General features: G+C 47.4%; 1 protein-coding gene across 2 annotated transcripts in view; it reads right to left on the reverse strand.

Moving 5' to 3' along the window:
- The window catches only part of TPCN1 (two pore segment channel 1), a 767,000-nt gene that overhangs the window by 404,676 nt on the left and 337,371 nt on the right, over window positions 1-24,953 (reverse strand). For both annotated transcript variants that reach the window (XM_069619236.1, XM_069619237.1), the window contains exon 10: window positions 12,053-12,169. In XM_069619236.1, coding sequence (XP_069475337.1) covers window positions 12,053-12,169 — 117 coding nt within the window. The remainder of the gene's footprint in view (window positions 1-12,052; window positions 12,170-24,953) is intronic.

Below are 24,953 nucleotides of genomic sequence, written 5' to 3' on the forward strand. Positions count from 1 at the left end.
ACTGCAAGAATGGCTACGGGGGCCCCTTCTGCGCCTCTGACTCCCCTATCCCAGCCTCTCTGTACTGGCTGCCAGTAGCCAGGCAGGTTGATTTTAAATCGCTCTGTTTGGTGCACCGGGCCTTCTATGACCATGGCCCGGAGTTCCTACAAGAAAAATGCCTTCCTTATGTCCCCTCTCACTCGCTCCATTCAGCTTCCTTGCTCTTGGTTCAAGTCCCCCGTGTTCACTGCTCGAGATCTGGAGGAAACCGCAATACTTTGATTCTATTCTTATTCTCTTATAGAAACAAAGTATTGAGGTTTCATTTTCCTTACTTTATCCACTTTTAGATAGGTGGCACATCAGCGCCGACTAGGGATAGGGTACTAGACAGGTAGGGACAGATACAAACTTCTCTATTCATCTTGCCCTCTGTCCTAAATAGTCGTCTAGATTAATGTTCAAGACCTACTCAGTACCTAGCACTCTATCTATGTAACTATCCTAACTTTGAGAGAAAAGACATGATTCAACCAGCTTTGTCTGCCACTCTTTTTCTCAGAGTCAGTTCAAATTATTTAGGAGCACTATAGATACTCAGCTGAACCAATCAATTGTTAGGGTATGTAGCCCCCTTTTATCTTTCGTGTTACAAAACATTGTCTTTTTACTCTTAATAGTAGCACCATGATGGTGCCCTTGATGCTGTAGGTGTACTTAGAAGTGTTTAAATAAATAAATAAGGATTGCGACAAGGGCACAGGGTCTAAATGGTGGTGAAAAACTGGACAGGGCAGGTAAGAGTGGGAACACTAACAACCATGTGGGTGTGTGTTAGTGGGCTCTTGGCCGTGGCAATGTTAAACGGTCACACTTTTAACTGCTCCTCAACAGTTTCAGGACAAGCATCTGCCAGCAGCAAAGGGAAGTAGGAGCTATGAGGGTCATGATAGCCAAGCATCGGTACAGTATTTTGCAGAAACGAAAGAATCAGGAAAAAGCAAACAGGACAGGGAGAACACAGACACACTGAGCCATTGCCGGCGATTGCCATGTCATATATTCACCAACTCATTCTTCCGTGCAGATTGCTGGCACTGCTCCAGTCACATACGTTCATCCCTCCCCTTGCCACTTTGGGGTGCGTGTGACCGGTGCTTCATTGCATTTACAACATAGGACATCTCAGAATGCTCAAAATGCGGTCAGCACCAGTATTTATTGACTGCATTCTGAGCATTTTTATTGAATGCAAACCTGTCAATAATGGACATTATGCCCTAATAAAAGTTACTCAAAATGTGTTTTTTTATTTTAGCAAACATAATATAACATATTTTCCATCAAAATGGAGATAGCATAATGTTTGATGAAACATGCAATATCCTGGAAAATATTCCACTCTTGAATTTCTTCAGTATCATAAACCTAAAAAGCCACACCCCCCCCCTCCCACAAGTCAAAAGTATTCAAGGAGAAACCATGCATTCAGCTGTTATCCCCCCTAAGGTTTCTTGAAACTGTGATGAAACTGCATGTAAGAATTCTTCTGAAAGAGCTATACAAATATCGAGAATGATAAACGACTTCGCCCAGTACATTAGCTAAATTCACGGCCGAGTACTACCCACACAAAAGCTTTTAAGATGATACCACAACCCAGCAAGAAATGTATACAAGTCACAAAAAGTACCAGGAAATGTCCACAATCGGGATTTAATTTCTCCTAATAGCAAATGTTCAAAACAGTAACCATGAAATGTTTCCAAGCACAAAGCAAGAAATTAGCTCATACATATATGAACAATACTCTGCGTGCCATATAAGCTGTCAATATAGAGATTGTGTTTTGATGTACCAGTCTTGATGCACCACGCTGCCAACCTGTGACACTTGAAAAAACAAGTACGTAAGGCATTAATGCCTCAGCCGCCGAGTAATGAATTTGACATTATTCGAGCCATGAGTTTTTAGCAAGTGAACCATGACCATTTAGCATATGAGGCATGGTCTCTCGCACCAACACTTCCCAACTTCAGGCTTTGCATGAAAAATGTAAGGATTCATGTGGCCACTCACTTTGCCTAGGACATAACCAAACAGGGCACGGGTGGGTCGCTTTGCCTCCCCATGCCAACACGGCCCTCTGCATTCACCGACGCAACATCTACAGAGACACCCCCCACACTTCTATATCCTCCTTTGTGGGTAGTGTCTGGGGAGGTCCCCCAGCTCTTCAGCAGTGCGCCTCTGCAGGACTTAACTTTCAGGTATGGTAGGTTGCCACCACTGTATTTGCAATTATAATTATGGTTTTACTCGTTGGTTGTGCCCTAGCTTGACCTTACCCCTAGGTCGTGCTCCATTGTAATCTTACTCATAGGCTGTGCCCCACTGCTATCTACTTGTAGGTTGTGTCCCACTGTATTTCCACTCACACCATAGCATACCAAAATCAGCCAGCTAGTGAAGAATACCCCTATCACTGCTGTGTACTAACCGTTCATTGATATTTACTGTTGTGTCCCATACTTGGGCATTCTCCCTCTATCCAGATACCTCAAATCTAAGTGCTTTGCACTTACTGTTGTGCCTCCAATTTAGGCGTTCACACTCTGTCCAGGTGAAGTTTAGCAATGCGGCCCACTCCGATAGAAGAATTTTGGAGATTAGCATTGCGTCATATCTAGACAGAATTGTATAGATTAGCCTTCATCACACCTAGACAGAATTGTGAAGATTAGCTTGCGTTTGGCTACTACCTGTGGCTAGTTTCCCAACATGGCTGTTCCATATGGTTTTTTGCTGGTCCTTTGGCCTGTGAACTCTGAAGATAATCATGCGTCACATCTAGATAGAATTGTGAAGATAACCTACTGTAACATCTAGATAGAATTTTGGAAATTACCATGCGTCACACCTAGATAGACCTGTGAAGATAATCTTGCGTCACATCTAGATAAACTTGTGAAGTATATCATGCGCCACATTGGGATAGTGATGCCATTAACCAAAACTACTAAAAATTCACCCCTCTGCATACACCTCTCATACTCAAACCAAACAACCATTCCTCCAAGCACAACAAACTGCACGCACTTCACTACACTGCAACAGCAAAACAAACAACAGATTGTCTCGCACAACAGCTCATGACGGCAACCAACCAAAAAACACACAAACTCAGCGAACAGTGTTATCTGAACTGATGCTGCCAACAGCACATCACAGCTCTCTCGCTCTTATCCCCCTCAGTCCTACTAACCCACCCCACCCTTTTTCCCTTTCAGATCTGCCAGAGCGCAAGGGGACGACTCTGGCGGTGATAGAGTGCAGTATAAATATCCTTTAACATAACTCAATTGTACTCCTACATAATGCACTACTGTGGCCTTACAGCTAGGCTGTGCACCACTGTGATCGTACTCATAGGTTGGACACCACTGTGATCATACCCCTAGTGCCCCATTGTGATCTTACTCATAGGTTGTGTCCCTCTGTCATTTTACTCCCAGGTTGTGCCCAACTAGATTTCTGCTCCCCATCATGATTATATTCCTAAACTTTGTCCAAGTGTAATTTTACATTTAGGTTACTACGCACTGTATTTCTGCTTTCCACTTAAACTTACACCTACGCTGTATCCCATTGTGATTTTCCATCCAAGTTTGTGTCCCAATGCTCTCCGCTGAAATTGTACTTCTAGGTTGTGCCCAACTGTGATCTTACTCCTAGGTTGGACAACATTGTGATCAAACACAGAGGTTATTGCCCACTGTGATATTAATCAGAGTTTGTGTCACACTGACCTTACTCCCAGGCTGTGACCCTCCATGATTTTACTTGGAGGTTGTGTCCCACTGTATGTCTGTCCACCTTTGTGACTTTACCCGTAGGTTGTGTACCACAACATTTATGCTCCCCATGATGGCTTTACTCGTAGGTTTTTTCCCAATTTGTATTTGTATTGGGTTTATGTAGCAGGAAACTAGCAAGAGAGCAATGGAGAGCTTTTGGTTGAGGACTACAATAAAAATGTACGCTGGCTCTGGATCTAGGTGCTCCTGGCCAACAGATGTGGTTTTCTCTAGGGAAGAACAACCTTTCCTGCAGGGATGTCAAAAGGGTTTTCCATAACTACAGTGAAGCCGGCTTCAGAAACAGAAGTCTGCTCCCATGGTCTAGGGGGGGCGCTGTTGAGCAGCCAAGGAAAATGGCTGCTTAGCTGGTGAGCTCTGTCTCTACCCACCTGAATCCTTACAATATCAGCGTCAATCCTACTTGCCATCTGAAGATACTGCCACGATTGTCCTGCTGACAGTGCCCTCTGTGTGTGGCTGCAATTTGGGGCGGAATCGGTGCCCGGAGCCTGAGGGCTTAGGTGCGTGGCCTCCCTGTGGGCCCTTGCCGCGGCCTTCTGAGGCTGCTCGTGACCACCCGCTCCGCCTGCCGGCAGCCGCCTGGAGGTTCGGCCACGGCTGGTCCTGATACGCCACCATCCGTGGACCCCCAGTGGCTGGAGCCTGGGGGATAGCTCTTTGAGGACTCGACTGCCCCGACCGCGGGAGCGCGGCGTCCCGACGCTGCCGGCCTGTCGGCTGCCGCGGCTGTGCGGTGCGACGGCCGGCTCTGTGCGCCGCGGGCTGGGCTGGAGCCCCCCTGTGCCCGTACATAGACACGGCCCCGTCTGGTGATCCGGGGCTGTGCGGACCGTGCTGGCAGGCTGGGCTTGCGGCAGTTTGAAACCCCGTGGATTTGGGCGGTTCCTCCGCTCGGGCGGTTGCCCCTGCGGCTCTACACGGAACTGTGCCCGCGACATCATCCGGAGATACGCCTGGGCGGGGAGGCCCCCCCCAGGCCCATTGGCCCTGGATCAGCTCTCACTGGGGAAACAGCTGCCTTCCGGAAGACATGCCGATCCAGCCAACCTAAAAGTTACGAGGTGGGTGCTGCGGGCCGAACTATATCCCCCTGCTTCCTCCAGGGGGGGGCCCCCTCTCTCCCAGTTGTTTATAGTACGACCGGCACGCTTGCATCGCCTGCTGTGTGACTGCCTGCAAGGGAACCCGGCTCCCTCCCGACTCCCCTTTCCCACGGGGCTTGGACTCTTGTGCCCCATCTACTGCAACATACCTGGCCATCGGATTCGCGGCAGACCTGGATGCGGCGGGCTGCGCGCCCTCCTCCTTGTCCCCCCCGCCGCATTGTGCTCTGCCGTTTGTGGTGTTGGGGTCGCCTGCGGAGCACTGCCAGACTTCGGGGCGCCGCGGGTGGGGAGATCGCCTCACTCGCTCTGGCAGCACGGGGGAGAACAGTACCAACCCCTTGTGCTGTGTTAGGCCCCTTGGTCGACTCGCTGGCAGCTCGGCGCCCTGGGCCTGGGCATATACCAGGGTACCACTGCTCACACGGAATGCGCTGGACCCCCGCTCAGCTCCCCCCATCTGTGAGGCCTACGGCCCCCACGAAACCTGCACTGGTCCAGCCCTGCACATACCCCCTAGCTGTCCTCGGCTACACCGCCTTTTCTGCCACGCCATAATCTGCCTCCCCCCACTCACTCGGGATGGTACCAGCACCTCTGAACCTTTGATACCTACGAGTTGCAGTGGCTGACCTGCCATCGCCCCCCCCTGCGGCGCTCCAACTGCCGAACACCAACAAGCCTACTAAACTGAGCAGGGATCCCTACCATAGCAATGTCCAACAGAGCGCGGGGTGCTAATAAAGTGGTGGGCACCTTGGACAAGTTTGCCAGGGTGGCGCCTAGGGCGGACCATGCGTCCTCCTCGGCAGCACAAGAAGATGGCGAGATCCCACTAGACCCCCCGCAACCGGACCTAACCACAATGATGGAGTCCATGGCCAAAAACTTTGCATCCTTCCACGAAAAGCTGGATGACATCAATGCGAATGTAGCCTCCTTAAGAGCTAAAATTGACCAACATGGGACCAGGCTCACGGAGACGGAGCAAAGAATAGGGGCCAACGAGGATGTCATTCATACCCTACAAAACACAGTTACAGAGCTCGTCCGAGACATGAAACAGGTCAAGGCCAAGAATGATGACCTTGAATCGAGATTGCGGTGGAATAACATTCGCATAGTGGGGGTCCCCGAATCTGCATTGAAGGGCCGCATGGAACTTGCGGTTGAGCAACTCATCAAAGATCTCCTTGGCAACCCCGAGCTCTCGCCATTCTTTACAGTGGAAACAGCGCATCGCTCTCTGGCAGCCCGGCCTAAACCAGGTGATTTCCCCAGACCGATAATTGCGAAATTGCTAAGCTATTAAGACAGATCACATACTCTGCTTGGCCAGAGAGAGAGGGGAACTGCGGCTGGAATCACAAATCATCAGGATCTTCCCGGATTTTTCGGTGGGGTTTCAAATGGAAAGACGCCGATTCAGTGGGGTTAAGAAAATGCTAAGAGATAGAAAGAGTGAATACTCAATGCTCTTCCCTGCTCGACTGAAATTCATCCATCGCAATAAGAGCTACTTCTTTACGGTTCCCGATGAGGCTGTTAAGTTCATCGAGGCGCAGATTCCAATGGCGAGCCCCCCTGAGGAACCTATGCACGATGACTAATGCCATGACCTCCAGGCACCTACGTTGGTCTCCAATGGCCGAGGGCAACCATGGGATTGATCCCCTGGCGTATTACTGCTGGCCCCCTCGACGTCCCATCTGCAGGAGCGGCCTTGGCCCGCCGTCACCATATCCAGTATTCCACTTCCTGAGGGTGATACTTTCGTAAATCACCTGATTATAATGTCATGCACTGGGCCTGTACCTTGGAGACTAGTCCGCCTAGTCACACACTGTCTTATGGTGGCTCCTAATTGGACCTTGCTACTCCAAAACAAAAATGTGTATCCTCTCTTCGTAACCTGTACTTTACTTGCTGAAAATAATGAAAATGCTAATGTGTTGTCATGCAAAGCTTTAACTATTGGGGGCCAGACGGCAGCGGCAGCCCCCACTGCAGCTGCAATGCCGTGTACGGCGGAGGGTTTGTATTCAAGCCCCGGTTGGGCCATTTCCCATGCGTTGCCGAGTTGGGGATGGCACGCAGTTTGTTTCCAAGGGTGGGGGGGGGGGTTAAACGCACTGCTAGTCTTTTCTGGGCAGTGAGGGTAGGGGGAGGGACAGTTGGGGTTTGTTTTACACAAAATGGCAGGATGGTTTTGACTGGTATTAAATGGGGGCGGGTCTGCCTCATTGCAGCACTCATGGTGATATCCAAAATAAGATTCCACTTCTGGGATGTTCCTCGACTCTTTAATATGGACCGTTAGAGTGCTGACATGGAATATACTGGGGCCGACCAATTTCACTAAATCTCGAAGGATAACGACATATGCACAAAGACACGGGGTTAAAGTTCTCCTATTGCAGGAGACACATGCAATGAAGCTCTTGTCATCAAACCTAGCACACACCTGGGGCCCCAACAGATACTATACACAATATTCCACTCAAGCCAGGGGAGTACTCATCCGTAAATCGGTAAAGTTCAAACTTCATACATCCCACATTGATCCGGAAGGTAGATACGCGATTCTACATTGTACCTTGGCTAATGAAGAATGCCTTCTTTTGAACTCATACGCCCCCAACACTGATTCCCCAGAATTTATAGACACAGTGTCGGCCATCCTCATGAAATATGTGGAAGTCCCCATTATATGGGGTAGAGAGATGAACGTTATACTTGACAACGTCCTGGACAGAACGACCACTACTCATAGAACTACAACCCGCACTGCCAAGCGACTCCACGCTTACACGAGCTCTTCGAATCTACATGATGTTTGAAGTACACTCCACCCCCAAGAGAGAGACTACACCTTTTATTCTACGGTACATGATAGCGCCTCTGGAATAGACCTATTCCTCCTATCTGGTGATCTGATGGGCAGGGTTTCAGATGTTAAGATCCGCGCGCGCACGCTCTCTGATCACCCCCCCGTGCTGTTACAGATCCAACTAGGTAACACACTGGGGGCCCGCTCCGCCTGGCGTTTCAAGTCCGATGCCCTATCGGATATCGTCTTTAGGGCTGAGATACTAGCGGACATAAACTTGTTCTTTGAAAACAACAATACCTTCGACACAACTGAAGGGACCCGCTGGGAGGCATTTAAAGTTTACATCAGAGGGATGTGTATTTCTAGGGAAGCTGGGGTACTTAAAGCCATAAGACAGGCCCTAAATAATTCCGAGACCAAGCTAAAAACCCTAGAACAAGAGTACGCTTCTAAACCGGCTCCAGCAATCTCGCAAAGATTAGAGCTGAACTGGAACAATTTGAGGTACATGCCCTGAGTGAGGTGAGGTACTATGCCTGTCCCGTGGCTGCCGAAGGTATGGGGAGGGTGATAGACCGGGCAGGACCTTGGCTAAGCTGGGGCGGGCGGAGGGCGGTAAGATCCGGATAGATAGTATTATTGATGAAAAGGAGTTGAGACACTGGTCGGACCGGGCCATCCTTGACACTTTTGCCAGCTTTTACGCCAATCTATATGGCCCCCACCCTGAACATACTGCCCGTGACCTTGACGACCTGCTGGAATCCATCCCGATGACGTTTATCTCTCAGAAAACCAAGGAACTTCTCGATGCCCCGTTTTCCTTAGACGAGATTTTCCAGGTAATCTCGGACCTTCCTAAGGGCAAGGCTCCTGGCCCCGACGGACTTACGTCCGAGTTTTACCGAGAGCATGTTGCCATTTTAGCGCCCGCACTGCAAGGGGTATGGTCCGAATCACTCCGCTCACACACCCTCCCCCCTTCTTTAAGAGAAGCTTTCATCACAGTCCTCCCCAAACCAGGTAAACCCCCAGACGAGTGTTGGTCCTATAGGCCCCTGTCGCTCATCAACACGGATATGAAGATTTTTGCTTAGGTAATCGCCAATAGGTTCCCATTCATGCCCCATCTGGTCCACGCCGACCAAAGCGTATTCGTCCCTGGGCGTTCTACGGCACTTAACATCCGTCGTCTCTTCAACGTGTTGGCTGGGATTGACCCAAGGGCTGATGCAGTGGCAGTCACACTAGACGCCCAAAAGGCATTCGACATGGTTTCATGGCAATATCTATGGGCCGTGCAGGAAAAAAATGGGAATAGGACCAAATATGATTTCCTACATAAAGCTATTATACACGGGACCGTCGGCTAGGGTACTAGTCAACTCCGTTCCCTCCTCCCCCTTCGAACTACACAGGGGCACCCCCGCCAGGGTTGTCCATTCTCCCCCATCCTCTTTGCGCTTGCCATTGAGCCCATGGCCGATTATGTCAGGCATCGACACACCCGAAAGGGCGTTCGTCTACAGGATGCACCAGAAATCATTTCACTATACGCGAATGATGTACTCCTATACATCAGAGAACCTTCCACATACCTGGACCCTATCGTTCGTAACATAACAAAAATAGGCACATACTCAGGGTTCACCATCAACTACTCTAAATCCGAAATCTTCCCTCTAACTAAAGCAACTCAGCAACCGTCATGTGAATTTCCCCTGCGTTGGTCCCCGGGTGGAATCAAGTACCTCGGGGTGCAGGTGTCACGGGCCAAAGCTTCCTTGCTGGCGGACAACTACGAAGCAACGGCACAGCTCATTGAATCCAAGATGCTTAAATGGCGCAATCTCCTGCTATCCCTTGCAGGCAGACTCTCCCTAATAAAAATGATTGCGGTCCCCAAGCTCCTCTATATATTTGCCAATGTTACGGTGTGGCCAGGGAAACAGTATTTCAAAAGGCTTCACATGGCGTTCCCTCAATTTCTCTGGCACTCCGGGGCGGTTCGTAAGAAGTGCCAGCATATGACCCTGCCTTATGAAAAAGGAGGTTTTACGGCCCGAGATCTAACTCTGTACTGGAACGCTGCACAGGCCCAGCACGCCACCCACTGGTACACACACCTAAATCCACCCCCACATGTTAAATTAGAGAAAATGGCAGGGGAGGGTACCCACATCATGACTTTACTACTACACCACACATTTCATGCGGATGCCCCATTTGACCCGGTGGCCACCACGATCAGAGCATGGAATAATATCCTTCACTCTAGTCAAGAGCCCCGTCCATATTATAAATGGCTCCCCTTGTGGCAATTTCCCGGCCTCCCCCCTACATATGACCAACATCTTTCTCAACAGTGGGAAAACCTGGGATATCGGGCCCTGACTGACCTATATCCTGATGGCACATTTGTTACTCCTCAAACATGGCGCCCCGGGCACCCCAACTCTGCGCTCGACTTGCTGCAGTACTATAGGCTGAGAGCAGCGATACGGGTAAAGTGGCCCTCCTTCCCACTGGAACCTCCAGACTCACCTGAACTCCAATATATAGCAAACTCCACAGGCGATAGGGGCATAGTGTCCACCCTGTATAAAATGCAGATGGGGAAACTAGAGAATATATCCCTGGAACCACGGGAAGCATGGGCCAGGGAGCTTGAAACAGAGATCACGCAGGAGATGTGGGGTAAAATGTGTGCACACACGCGCAAAGTTTCACTTAACGCTAGGTTCCGCTGCATACAATACAAACTTCTCAATAGGCTATATTATACTCCACACAAAGTAGCGAAATTCACGTTTACTTCGACACACACATGCCCGAAATGTAAACTGAGTGAGGCAGATCATGCTCATATGTTTTGGTCCTGTGCTGCATTGGTCGCGTTTTGGGTGATATGATTGTTTATTTATATAGCGCCTATACACAGAAGTGTTTCAAAGCGCTTCAAGGAGGGAGGGAACATGGGAAATACAGTACATTCAGTAAAGTCCTTGAGCAGTATAGAATGTGGAAAAATAACTACCATAATAGGCCTGACGACATTTCTGATAGTGCAAGTGCCAAAAAACATGTAGGGTATGAGGGAATGGAGAAGGAGAACAAAGCAAGCAGTAACATTACTATGTCTGACGACAATTTACGCAGTGCAGGAGGAATACAAGAGGAGGAGGGTTGGGAGGGGGGGGGGCAGGGATAGAGGCGGTGAGGAGGAACGAGACAACTGCTGAGCCAAATTCATCAGGTAAATTTAGAAGCAGGGGGGGGGGGGAGGAGTACAAAGGGTAGGAGGGGGGGACAGACAAGCTGATATCATCGGTCAAGAACAGATGATAGGAGTAAGTGCAAGGAGGAAAGAACTCGAGGAAGAGTTTAAGTCCCAAGAGGAGGGGGGAGATGCAAGCAAGTGAGAGTAGGAAGTAGAGGAGGGTGGAAGGGTCAGAGCAGGTGTACAGGGCACAAGTATGCAGAAGTAGGCAATCAAGGTGGGGGTGTCAAAAGGTGCTCTCGGAAATAATTGGCTCCCCAGTAGAGCTGGACCCACTAGCCTTGCTATTCGTTATCTGGACTGGAGAAAATGAGAGAAAAATGTCAACATTTCTAAATGTAAGTGCTATTGTTGCCAAAAGATGCATATTACAATGCTGGAAGCGCCCCATCCCCCCCTCACCATGTGGTTGAAAGCCCTCACCTGGGTACAAACGTGCGAGGAGGCGTACGCTGGATCCTTGCCCATACCTTCCCGCCCCAAAAACGTGTGGTCAGAATTTTGCAGTTATCTGAACACTAAAGACGAGATCGAGTGTACCTCCACTCCTCCACCTGCCCAGTCTAACCTATCATGATAGATGATTCATGCGTGTTTTTCCCACAAGGCCAAACCCCGCCAATACGAGCTTGTAATAATTATTGTGATGTAATGCATATACGAACTGTTATGATGTTTGCTTGTTTACATGCCTTCTGTGCTGTACCTGTCAACCTTCTGCCAATAAACAAAAGTTAAAAAAAAAAGAAGTCTGCTCCCATTACTTAAAAAATGAAAACAAAATGAAAAAAATAAAAGTCTTCCTCTCTGGTGCCATTTGAGCATGGAGAAGACATGCAAAGTAGGCGAGTACTGTAAAATGCAGAAAAGGATGGTACCCTCGTGTCCACTCTGTTTATGCCACTGGCAACCCGTCATCTGGAAATTAAAGGCATCAGACCCCAGAAATACTCCCATGCATAATGGACATTACCTGTCTGCTTACGAGCAGGCGGAACGCATGTTGGATTGCTGTGCGTTTGTGTAGCAAAAGAGACTTGAACTTTTTCTTCTCAATCCCATTAAAAGTGTCGAAGACAACAGCAAGAAGCTAGAAAAAAAGAGTTAAGGAGTGAAAAAAAGAGGCAATCCCAAAATGACAACGTATTTAAATTATTTTGGCAACGACTTTAGTAGAGACTGCCATCTTGAGATTGTTTGCGGTTGATGACTGCAGTTTACTTTACTTGCCTGCATATCATTGTAATTGCCATTCAGGAGGATACCAGATTGTTGAATACTGGTGGAGCTTTGCAGGTTGAAATTAACAGAATAACAGTGCCGACTCCGAGGATCTCCAGAGACAGATAATTACAGTGAAAAGCAAATGTACTCCGAAGAAAATGTGCGTTACATTTCAAGGTGGGCATACAGATGCTACATCAGAGGACTGCTGACAGCAACAGGAGACGCAACAGACATAATCAAATAACTGTATACTCTATCCATGACATTAAGTAGTAAAATAATGAATAATGTGACGTAAGTAAATATTTAGAGAATCCGGTGGACCAATTCACTATGGTCTGAACATGGTTAATCTCGGAGGCAGGGTTTACCAGCAGGGTGTTACCAAGTGTGGAATGGATCCGAACTACAACCCCGATTACAGCCCCCTGGTAGAACTATCTGGACATTCTCCATTGCGCCTCACCCATTGTTATGTTACATGTCTTTTTAAAGTGAGCAACCATCAAGCAGCTTATCAGTGCTGGAGAGCATATCCACGCTAGTTTAACTACTGTAAAAACAGGACACCGTACTTACATTTAAAGAGGTAAAAAGCAAAAAAGTGTTTAAAAAATAGTATTTTGGAAGGCTGCGTCTGGATAGCAGTATGATTCATGGCAGCTCTGACTAAACTGCAGCGGCACACCGTCTGCATACGCCTTCGAGCTCTCGGACGAGTCGGACCATTCCAGCTACGCTCGTAGCGGCAGGCAGAATAGAGGTAATAAGTTTTACTGATACCCCGTGCCCATTCCGCTTCGTTTTTCAATTTAGTCAGAGCTGCCATGAATCATACTGCTATCCAGACGCAGCCTTCCAAAGTACTATTTTTTAAAACACTTTTTTGCTTTTCTCTTTTCCTTTTCTCTGCACAGCAAGAGAAAGCCTTCATTGCACTTTTTCCTCGTGTTCGAAAAGGCACAAGTCACACTGCTCCCTGCTCCAAGCATTACTTCAAACTTTCAGCTGACCCCATTACCTCTCTCAAGGTAGGATTTTGTTATTTTTCCTTGGTGCAACGTGATTTTAGTCCTCTTCATAACATTCAGTGACCAATACACTTACACGTATTTAATTCCTTGCAGGTTTAACCTCTGATGCGAACCCCTAAATTTAGGATTCATTCCGCAAAGTGCTGTTGAATGCCACATCGGCACACCTCAATTTTTCCTCAAAACATTTAATCCTTTTGGCAACTTCGAACGACAGGAAGTTCTGTAAACTTCTCAGCAACCGTTTTTTGAAATAATTGCTCAAAAAATTAAACAACAACCTGATAATTGTATTTTCAACTCTATATTTTCCTTTAGAGAACAGTTTCTCCAAAGCATTCCCCTTCTTTGATGATGTAGCACTGCTATGGGTTACTCCAGGCCCATTTTTCCAGACGCCCTGCACCGGTCCTCGACCAGTACTGCGCCTGGTTATCTCTACTTATCCACAGTCTCTTGCATCAGTAACTTTTATGCCCTTTGGCTTTCAACTGTACCTCTAAGCAATTTTGGTAGTTTCTCACTAAGAGATTATCTCTAACACTCAAATATATATTTTTTTGTCTATGTCTGCTTCCCCTTAGGGTCCAGCTGTTGTGTGATATTTCGCCCTGAGGAAGGCATCTCTAATTATGTATTGAAATTACTTGCCAGACGGTGGCTTCTTTGCCGAAATGGGTTCAAGATGTCTAGCTAATTTGCTGTGTTTTTTCATTAACAATCCCTTTTTTTTGACACATACACGTAGGCAGACCTTTCAGTTAAATGAAGAATATTGATTAACTTAATTTCGTAAAATCCAGAAATCTGTGTTTTGGCTTAATACAAGCCATATGCGAGTGTATTGGCTCAGTTTTAAACCACCACTCAGTTTGCATAATCCTTTGTCTGATATTCTACAATAAGATGATTATTTATGTTTTGACTAGTTACTCATTATTAATTTTTGGGTCATTCATGTAAAAATGTGTTTAAAAAAAATGTTTTCTTTCTCTACCTTGTTTTACTAAGAAATAATAAAAAATAAAACATGTTTACTGTTTTTAGCTTGAGACTACCTCGACTGCTTTTTGAGTCTACAGTAGCCTAATTTGAATGGTTCGGGGATACCTTTTTGGTACACCTATTAAATAATCTACATAAGCTTCTTTACTTGAATTTATAGCAGTATGGAACCTATTGCTTTTGCTTAGTTTAAAGTCCCTTTCCATTACTGCTTTTTGGGACAGTTCCCCCTCTCTTTCGTGTTAAAACTAACATTGAGACCAGCATTGACTCTGCACTGTGTGTTGGTGTAAAGGGTGCCTAGTTGCGTTATAAGAGCCATCAGAGGCACAGTGAGTGCGCCCAGGCCCCCAGCCCCACAGTCTTGCCCATGAAATGCCCTTTACACCGGGCATCTCCAATATGGAACGCGAGACGCGTGTTGGCCTCCCTCTCCCCCGCCTGTTCTGGGTCCGCCTCATCCCGCCTCCCGCCCGACCCGATTGGCTCACCATGCCTACCCAAAACATATGCCTAGTGCCCTGGTTGCAGGCACGGCACGCACACCATTTCCTGAGCCATCAGAGGCACCGGTGAGTGCGCCCAGGCCCCCAGCCCCACAGTCTTGCCCATGAAATGCTCTTTACACCGGGCATCTCCAATATGGAACGCGAGGCGCATGTTGGCCTCCCTCTCCCCTGCCTGTTCTGGGTCCACCTCATCCCGCCTCCCGCCCCGCCCACCCAACCTTGATTGGGCTGTTTCAATCTCATAACACCCCATCCCTGGGCAGCCCCTCTGCCCGGCAGCCACCTCGGCAAAGGGCCACTGAGGCAAAGGGCGATTCCTACAATGGCGGCACCAAACAGTGTCGACATGTGTCAGCAGGGGAAGCCAGTGAAGCCAGCAGCTAACAGACACCAACAAAAACTATAAGTGTGGCATGGGTGGGGTGTAGAGCAATTACTCTACTCCAGAAAGCCCCCACCACTCTATCCTATCTTCTCATCACAGACAGCCATAGACTTACACCAGGCATAATTAGAAACATTTGTGACCACCAGCCTGAATCTATTCATGACAGGATTGTAGATGTTGCCTTGCACTATATACTAACATACTTGTCAAGGTCAACAAGCGCCACACTTAGATGATATTGCTAACACTAGCCTGCTTTGCATCCTGATACATCTGAGAATGTTAACATGTGCCACACTTCGATAATATTGTGAATGTTAGCAGGCGCTACACTTAGATGGAAGTATGATGGCTAGCCCATGACACACTTAGATGGAATTGTCAATGTTAGCATGTGCCACACTTAGATGGAATTATGAAAACTAACAAGCCCAACACCTAAAAGGAATAGAGAATGTTAGCATGTCCCAAACTTGGGTAGAATTGTGAACATTGGCCTGCGTCGCATCTGGATGGGATTGTAAATGTTAGCATCTGCCACATCTAGATGGAACTTGAATGTTAGCATGTGCCACACTTCGAATTGTGAACATTAGCCGGTGCCGTACCTAGATAGGATTGTGAAAGTTAGCACGCCCACACATAGAATTGTGAACACTGGCCTGCGTCACACCTAGATAGGATTGTGAATCTTAGCATCTGCCACACTTAGACGGAATCTGAACATTAACATGTGCCACACTTAGATAATATTGTGAATGTTAGCAGGCGCTACACTTAGATGGAAGTATGAAGGCTAGCCAATGACACACTTAGATGGAATTGTCAATGTTAGCATGTGCCACACTTAGATGGAATTATGAAGATTACCAAGCGCAAAACTTAAAAGGAATAGATTGAATTGTGAACATTAGCCTGCGCCGCATCTATATAGGATTGTGAAGGTTAGCGAGTGCCACACTTAGAGAGAACTGTGAATATTAGCACGGTAAATGTCATATAACCCACTAATCAATATAAACTCAAACTCTCTGCATACTTATTTCACTCAAAAAACTCACACAACCATCTCTCGCACGACAAGCTGCACGTACTTCACCATACGGCAACAACACATAAGCCGCACCAACAGCACACGCGGACTGACACTGATCCAATACTCGCAGCAAAGCTCAGCACTGGGTGTATACCGAGTTGAAGCTGCCAACAGTACATCACTCCTCTCACTATCCTACTCCCTCTTCACCCATCCCAGCCTCTCGTTTATAGATCCGCTAGGCGTGCCAGGGGACCAATTCCGTTGGTGACGGTGCGCGGTACAAATACCTTTAACATAACATAACATCAGAGGCTATTTATCTCTACAAAATTGGTCAGTTGTTTTACCATTGTCTTAATTGGGGCCCAGACTATTTTTAGGGATCGTGTGGATCTAAAAAGTGGGAGATACTGCTAAGGTACCCCTTACTCTCTGTGCATCAGTAAAGGGACCCAGAAAGTATTATTGGTTCTGTTTAGAGTCAGTTTCGACCCTCCAACATTCACACAGCCCAGGGTCTTTCCTCTTAAGTGCCTTTTGTATCAGGGCAGTGTCTCCAGTTAACCTCCAGGTTGCTCTGCCCATCAGAGTCCAGTGGAGGTCCAGTGGAGGCTTTGCAGTGCCCTCACGACAAGCTTCTGGTTCTGCTCGCATGTTACACCTCAATGCATGCACTACAAGCCAATCCAAATCACCAGCCCAGTGCACACAGCCCTCAAGTTACAGGTCAACCAGGCTTCGAAGCAGACTTCACTCCTCACTCCCCCCTCCAACCTCCTTGATAGCTGTTAATTAATTGCGCTTAAGAGAGCTCTTCTCTTCCACTCTCCCCAGGCCGTGCTTCCATATCAGCAGTAGTTTGCTCTCACAAAGGGACTGATAAGAAATTCTGGACACTTATGCACAGGGGTCACACTTTCTTCTTGTAGTTGTGCAGAGCATAATACATGCACTGGCACACGCTGAAGGCTCTCATGTGGTCACTAGATCAGATAGCCTTGTGGACTGCATCCTCTCAGCTCCTCACCCCCAGTCACACCTTCACTGCAGCTTCCTTTAAACAATACTTCTACTTATCTATACAGCTGCAGCATTCAACGCCTACCTCAAATTGTAGACGCCATGGGTGGTAGGTCTTCTTAAAGGGGCAGTGGGTCCCCAGTTTTCTGTTCCCCTTCAACAGCACACATGGGTTCTCTTTTCATAAGACCGACTCGTCTCCACTGTTGCAAAGCATACTTCATCATTCAGGTAGATATTTTAAGTAAGCTTTATTAAGTTACATAGTAAGTCCACAAAAGCTTACATGGAGGACCCACCAGTGCCTAACACCCAGGTCCCATCTCTACCAAATGACTCTCTGGAACCTTGGGTTGGTTCATAGCATACATATTCCATTAATAACCTCATACACACACTCTGACATCATTCACATCAACATTCAGTAGGTCACACACAAACACAGAAGACAGATACAACACTATGCTCCCCAAACAACCTTTAATAGGTGCCGCATTTCCTCAAAAACACAAAACAGTGGCCGAGTCACCCTCATCCTCAGAAACGCCTTAGCTTTTAAAATCAATCCCCAAATCGAAATACCAGATTGTGAAATATGAAGTGTTGGCATCTCTCCACCGAATATACTTATTGCCCAACTCAATCATCTATCGGGCTCCCTTTGCCAGCATCAGTTCCACCTAGTATCTGCTATAAATCATTACCTCCCATATGAAAACCACCATGCCTCATCGTGCGAGTAGGCTCTGGGAAGTTTTGGAGGCTTTCCTGATCAGACCCCATTGGGCATCACTATAACTCGCCAGCAGCGTAGTATTATTGGCGATCTGAGTGCAAAAAGCAGCTGAGGTGGTGATCCGTTTGCCTAGAGCGTCAAGCTTTTTACAATCCTTGTCCGGGGGATACTCTGACTAGGATAGTGGCACCCCTGCCCTTTTTCTGGTGGTTACCACCAGGGAGTCCAGAATAGCATGACCTCTGATATATAAGGGCTCTTAGGGCGTTGGGTGGAACATCTTCTCCACTCTAGGGGTGACAGCCCGCATGAGCAAAGGTGTAAGCAGGGAGGGAGCAAGGCGTTTCTTCACCGAGTCCAGGAGAGGTATTGCCCGACTGACCGGGACCTTCTCCTGCTCCCTGAAATCTGTGTCTGGTATCGCCTCCTCTGTGACTATTTTGAAGTGGTCAGCTGCCTTCTTGAGGAGGTTGTTGAAGAGCATCTGATTGCCAATGGCTGACGACTCCCAGGGCTGAACTACGGGAGGTGTATGCAAGAAAATGTGGTCTGGTCAGGGTCATGAGCCGGGGTAGTGTGTCAAGTGCACTGGTCATCAGCAGGAACCCAATCTGGTTCTTTAGATATGGGGCCCTGAGAGGCATGATCGGAATCAGGGACATATTAGAGGTCCTCTTCAGGGTCATCCTGGTCCTCATGAAACACATCCACAGGAGGTTTGAGTGGGAAGTGTTCAGATGGGGATGCAAACTGTGCACCTGGAGAAAGGAGTCTTGGGGACTTCACAGTTATAGGGCAAGCATCCATAGGTTTCTGCCTTTTAACCACCTCATCAGAATTGTCTGAAAACTTTATAAAAACTCAGACATCCTCTCCATACAGGCTTCAAAACGCTCCCAAGTCCACACAGAGGATGAGCAGTCCTCAGGAGAGGGGACGGAGGAAGCAGTTGGAGCAGGGTCCTGGTGCAGGTCTTTAGATGAAGCAAAGGAGGCTGGAAAATAGCCTTCTGGCAGAGAAGGGGCCTTTTTAGGCTCAGAACCATGGGAATGGGCCACACTCAAATCCTATGGGGTGGCATTGACTGAGTGGCAGCTATAAGGGCCAACCAGAATGCTGGGCCACCTGACCCCTTTTGTTCCTGTCCCTTACTTGTAATTGGTGTACTGCCTTTAGCCATCCCCTAAGCATAGTAATACTTAAGGCTTCTCCCATTCCTTGGTCACTGTATCTTGGAAGAAGCAGGTGTACTTACATGCTGGAGAATATCCTGCGATTTTCCCGCCGATGCAGTATATTTAGGTTCTTGCATGGCCATGCTGGCTAGATACAGTGGTTTAGACACATCTCAGTTGCAGTTTTCTACTGCTAAACTTCCAGGTCCGGCTTCCTGCATCCTCCTGTTGACTCCACTTGGTGTTGAGTCGAGCCTTTCATGCATGGACTGTCTCCAGGCCAATTGAATGCCACTGCCCACTGTTTACAGCCAGGCTTTCACACCTGGGTGCTCATAGCTGCCATCATCTAAAAGGGTGATGTGACACCACTACTCCATCGCATATGCTCCTTGAGCTGTTGGGTCAACTTCACTGGGGGACCGTCCTCTGTGGCAGGCCGACCTCCATTATCCTACCGAGCCACCGGAATCGTCTTTGCTGGGTTCCCTTGTCTTCGAGTGGAAAGGTGGTTTATAATTTTTTAGTCATTGGGGTCATCATTAGCTCAGGGTTCAAGCCCACGAGCACGGGATCCCTGTAAATCACAAATAGGTGTCCTGTCCTTATCAGGTTGTTTTGTGCTACTGGGGAAGATTTCCTTTAAACCACCACCATGAGAAATGATCTCTGGGTCCTGGGTTGAGCACTTATTCTCAATGCTTACCCTCCGGGGTTCCTCTTGGCTGAAGTCGAGGCTCTTTGGATTCAGGATTGTACTGCATTTCCAATTGGAAAACATTGGGGGTCTTCCTGCTGTGCTGCATCCTCTCAAGGGGGCCGTGGTTCCCGAAACCGACCGCTCGTTCGCTTCATTGGGGTCTCCTCTGTGCCACAAATGCATTGTTTCCCTGTTATTTTTATTGAATAAATAATATACAGCTTGAAAATACATAATATATGTTTTATGTGCTCAAGTACTTCTTCGAACTGCTAGTTTTATTTGTGTAACATTATCTCCATATATACGGGATACATTACTCACTGTAATCGTATTTCTGATGCTTGTATCTGCTTAGATTCACATGCTGTGTATAGGCCGACATCTAGTGGAAGCTGCAGAGTATTATAGTTGTTGTTTTTGAAACTCGAAAAGGGACGTCGACAGAGCGTGCCGGTAATACTATCCGTGGTGTGACGTCCACTGTACCCATGATCCCTCAAGCGTCGAGGTCCCTCAGATTGTTATTTTTCTGACATGAGGCAGCATGAGGTGTAGCGCGAGTACAGTTGTATCCAAGCAGATACGTATCCGACAAGCTCGTAAGCATCCAGGCGCCTTATCTCCGAGGGGAGGAAGGGTGGGTCGCAGGTGAATAAAGCAGATACAAGCATCAGAAATACGATTACGTTGAGTAATGTATCCCTTCTGAGGCTTGTGGAATCTGCTTAGATCACATGCTGTGCATAGATTAGCGAGTAGTGGAAGAAGGAGGAGGTGGGATGCGAGAAGGTTCATGAGCGAATAAATGTCTTAGAACCGCTTGTCCCACTTGTGTATCTGTCTTGGAATGAGTCAATGCAGTAGTGCTGAGTGAAAGTATGTATTGAGCTCCATGTAGCTGCTTTGCAAATACTGTCTAAGGGAAAATTTGCAATGAAAGCCAGAGTGGCTCCAGTCCCTCTTGTGGCGTGGGTCCTTGGCGTAAAAGGCAGTGTTTTATCCGATAGGGATTAGCACAGTTGGATACATCGGACTATCCACCTAGAGATGGCATTCTTAGAGATGCAGTCACCTTCTCTGCCTGGCGCTATGGAGACAGAGTTGATCTGACTTTCTTAGCGGACTGGTCTTGTCTACGTAGTAGAGGACCGTTCTCCTCACATCTAGACTGTGGAGTTTTACCTCAGCAGAGCTTTTGGGCTCCTGGAAGAAAGCCGGTAGCTCAATAGACTGGTTTACACGAAATTTGGAGATGAATTTAGGTAAGAACCTAGGGTGAGTACATAAAACCAGCTTCTCCTTATGTATAACAAAGAAAGGATCCTGCACTGACAATGCTTGGATTTCACTAACCCTTCTTATGGAAGGGATAGCTACTAAGAAAGCGGTTTTATAAGTCAGGTGTTTGAGACTAGACTTGTGCATCGGCTCGAATGGGGGTCCCATGAGCTTAGTGAGTACCACATTGAGGTCCCAACCTGGCGGTGGGTTAGAAATTGGAGGGTGGAGTCTCTTTACCCCTTCCATAAATGCCTTGATGACTGGTAACTTCCACCATGAGACCTTATTATTATGGGAAGTGGTGTAAGCTGACAAAGCCGCCAGGTGGACTTTGAGGGAGTTGAACACTAACCCTGCATCTAGTAAGTGGAGCATATAGGTTAGAATGTTAGATAGAGTACACTCTATGGGGCTGATCTGCTTAGTCTGGCACCAAATTACGAATCGTCTCCATTTGTCAAAATAGCAGTGCCTAGTGTTTGGTTTTCTTGATTCTTTCAAGATATCCATGCATCTTTGCGGTAGATTGAGATGCCTGAACTCTAGGACTTCAGGAGCCATGCTGCCAAGTTCATTGAGTGTGGTTGTGGGTGCACTGTTATTCCCTCGTGCTGGGTGAGTAGGTTGTACTGGCACGGGAGCTTGATGGGATCGCACATCGCCAGTTTGCACAGATGTGGATACCATGGTTGTCTTGCCCACATAGGAGCAACTAGGAGAAGCGTCATTGGTTCCTTGTGTAACTTGTTCACCACCTTCCACATGAGAGGAGTTGGGGGAAAAGCGTAAGCAAATTTCCATGACCAGCTCATCTATAGGGCGTTCCCTTTGGAGCATGGCTGGGGGAACCTGGACGCGAAGTCTGGGCATTGACGATTTTTGCTTGTGTCGAATAAGTCTATAGTTGGGAAACCCCATTGAGAGAAGAGGTGTTCTACGACTTCTTGGTGTAGACGCCACTCGTGTTCCTCTGGTAGGGGATCTCTGCTCAATGAGTCTACTAGAGCGTTGAGTTCCCCTGAAACATGTTGTGATGACAGGAACATCTTCCGTCTGAGTGTCCATTTCCAGATTTTCTGTGCAAGTCTGGATAGATTTGGAGAACGTGTACCCCCGTTTGTGAATATAAAACATTGCTGTAGTGCTGTCTGGTAGTATCTGCACCGACAGGTTTGTTAAATGGGGTTTGAATGCTTGAAGGGCTTTGAATACCGCCAGAAGTTCCAGCACACTGATGTGGTTTTGAGCTACAGTTTGAGACCACAGACCCTGAGCTGTGTGGTGAAGATAGTGAGCTCCCCACCCTGCCAGTGAGGCATCCGCTGTGACCACTGCCTGTATCTAAGGGTCGTAGAATGGTTTCCCTCTCGTCCACCAGCGAAGATTTTATACAAGTGTTGGCGAAACAACCACTAGATCGTCCCACTAACCGCTTGCCTGAGACCATTGTTTTGCCAACCACTCCTCTATGGGAAGCATACGCAGGCACGCGTGAGGCACCATTTAAATGCAAGATGCCATCATGCCCATTAAACGCATTGCTTTGCGCACCCTTATCTGGCTACCAGCCTGAAAATGTGGTATTTGCAGTAACACATGTTTTACTCTTTCCTGTGAAGGAAAGACCAATCCTTCCTCTGTGTTTAAGACAGCGCCTAGGAACTGTTTTGAAGTGCTTGGCATTAGACTTGATTTTCTCTCGTTGATGGAGAAGCCCAATTGAAAGAGGAGGTTGATTGGATGTTTTGTCTGCAAATCAAAGGTGATTCCCCTGTTATGAGCCAGTCGTCCAGGTAAGGGTACATTGGAATTGCTCCCCTGCGCAGGTGCACTGCCTCTACCACCAGTACCTTTGTGAATACCCTTGGAGCCAAGGCTAGTTCAAAGGCCAGCACTTTAAATTGGGAGTGCTTGTTCGCCATCTTAAAACGCAAGAATCTTCTGTGTGCTGGGAACATTGAAATATGAAAATAGGCATCTTTCATATCCAGTGTTGCCATGTAATCCCCCTTTTTTAGTAGCGGGATTACCTCTTGTAGCGTAGTCATGCAGAACTTTTGTGGCTTGACATACTTGTTTGCAGGGTGTAATCTAATACAGGGCGCATTGTTAGATCTTTCTTTGGCACAAGGAAGTAAGTTGAATAAATATCCTTGTTTACCCGTTAACTGGGACCACTTCTATGGCATCCTTTAATAGAAGTGTAGTTTTTTCTTCTAGAAGGATCCGCTGATGTTCTGCTGAGTGGATTTTTTGTTGTGGGGAGGTGGTCGTGAGGACGTTGAAGTAGTTCTATGCAGTAGTGCGAGACCGTGAAACAAATCCCTATCACGGTCTTGCCCCCCCCTGGGCAACCATGCACCGTCTCAGACAATCTCCTAGGGGGTGTGGATCACTATACCCCCACCCCTGCTTTCGTATCCCAGGGCCTTTATGCACTGTGTTACTCCTATCTTAGCCTAACAACATACACCTATCTTACTCCTATGGACACAAAACACAAGACACAAAGAAAACACATGAATCGATTCAATTATAACAATAGAATACATTTATTCATACATAATGCATGATGATGATGCAAGCATTCCATTAAACTATGCAAATCTCGAATTTGCACCTTTATACTTTTGGTGCAAATCTACCATGCAGTGGATAACTATAAGCCTTACAGGCTTCTAATGCAAGCCTGTGATTCTAATGCAGCCTAATGCAAGCATCAAACATCCAGCAATCCTCTCCAATCCACACCATGCTTCACACTCTCGAAGACAATCCCTGACTGGTTTCCCCTTTCCCAACCCCAAAGCTCTTTATGTGAGTGTCTGTTCTAATTCAATCAGTCAGTCTAGGCCATAAACCATACTTCCCATTTGCATGTGCCTCTCTGTCTCCAGCTCTGTCTTTGTCAAGCCTCTCCTCTCCTGCTACTCTGCAACCAGCCAGTCATTCAGAGCCAGGCCTCGGTCTCTCTCTCTGCCAGATCGATCTCATCAAGGCCTCATCAGATTTTGCTGCACCAAGACACCTCTCCCTCCTCGAACTCCAACAACATCTAGCACCATCTACAACAACAACTACTACTACCTCCCTTCTCTCTTCACCTCTGGTTATACTATTCCATGACGCACTCATTGCCCATGATTACATCTTTCTCTAAGCTAAGAATGTCTCTTTCTCTGTCAGCATTTAGCAATGCCTGAAAGTCTGTGTTCTTGTCGTGTTCTGTGTCAATGTGACATTTCAGAGCATATATACAAGCTCACGGCCTTCTATCTGCGGTGCCTGCAATACACCATCGTACCATATATTCCTCCATTCATTGTCATTCACTATCCCTCTCTCCCAGAGAGCACACCATCTCCCTGCAAAGCCCATGGCGCTGCCTCCCTTTTCTCTCTCTCTGCGAACACCAGGCCATGCTGATTAGCCAGGCCCTCTCCACTCGGACAAAGGTCTGTGTTATCTGTCTGCCTGCCAAGCAACTGTTTACGAATTCCTTCTCTTCTGTGTACCATAACATCTTCGCACAGAGCCCAGTGGCGCTTCTCTGTCTCATTCAGTGGAATGGCTTTATAATGCCAGCTAAATGCTTTCTAGCGTTTACCGCAAATCCAAGCACTATCTACATGCAAACTCATTCTAAGTGCACACTCTACATGGATACATGTGTACATGACACTCTCTACATTTGTAACTACAAATCTAACAATGTCTCATTCTAAATGGCTCTACATGGTCATTTCAGGCCTCATTC

This window comes from Ambystoma mexicanum, chromosome 10 (genome assembly GCF_040938575.1).
Source record: "Ambystoma mexicanum isolate Mex_15411 chromosome 10, UKY_AmexF1_1, whole genome shotgun sequence".
NCBI classification, from domain to species: domain Eukaryota; kingdom Metazoa; phylum Chordata; class Amphibia; order Caudata; family Ambystomatidae; genus Ambystoma; species Ambystoma mexicanum.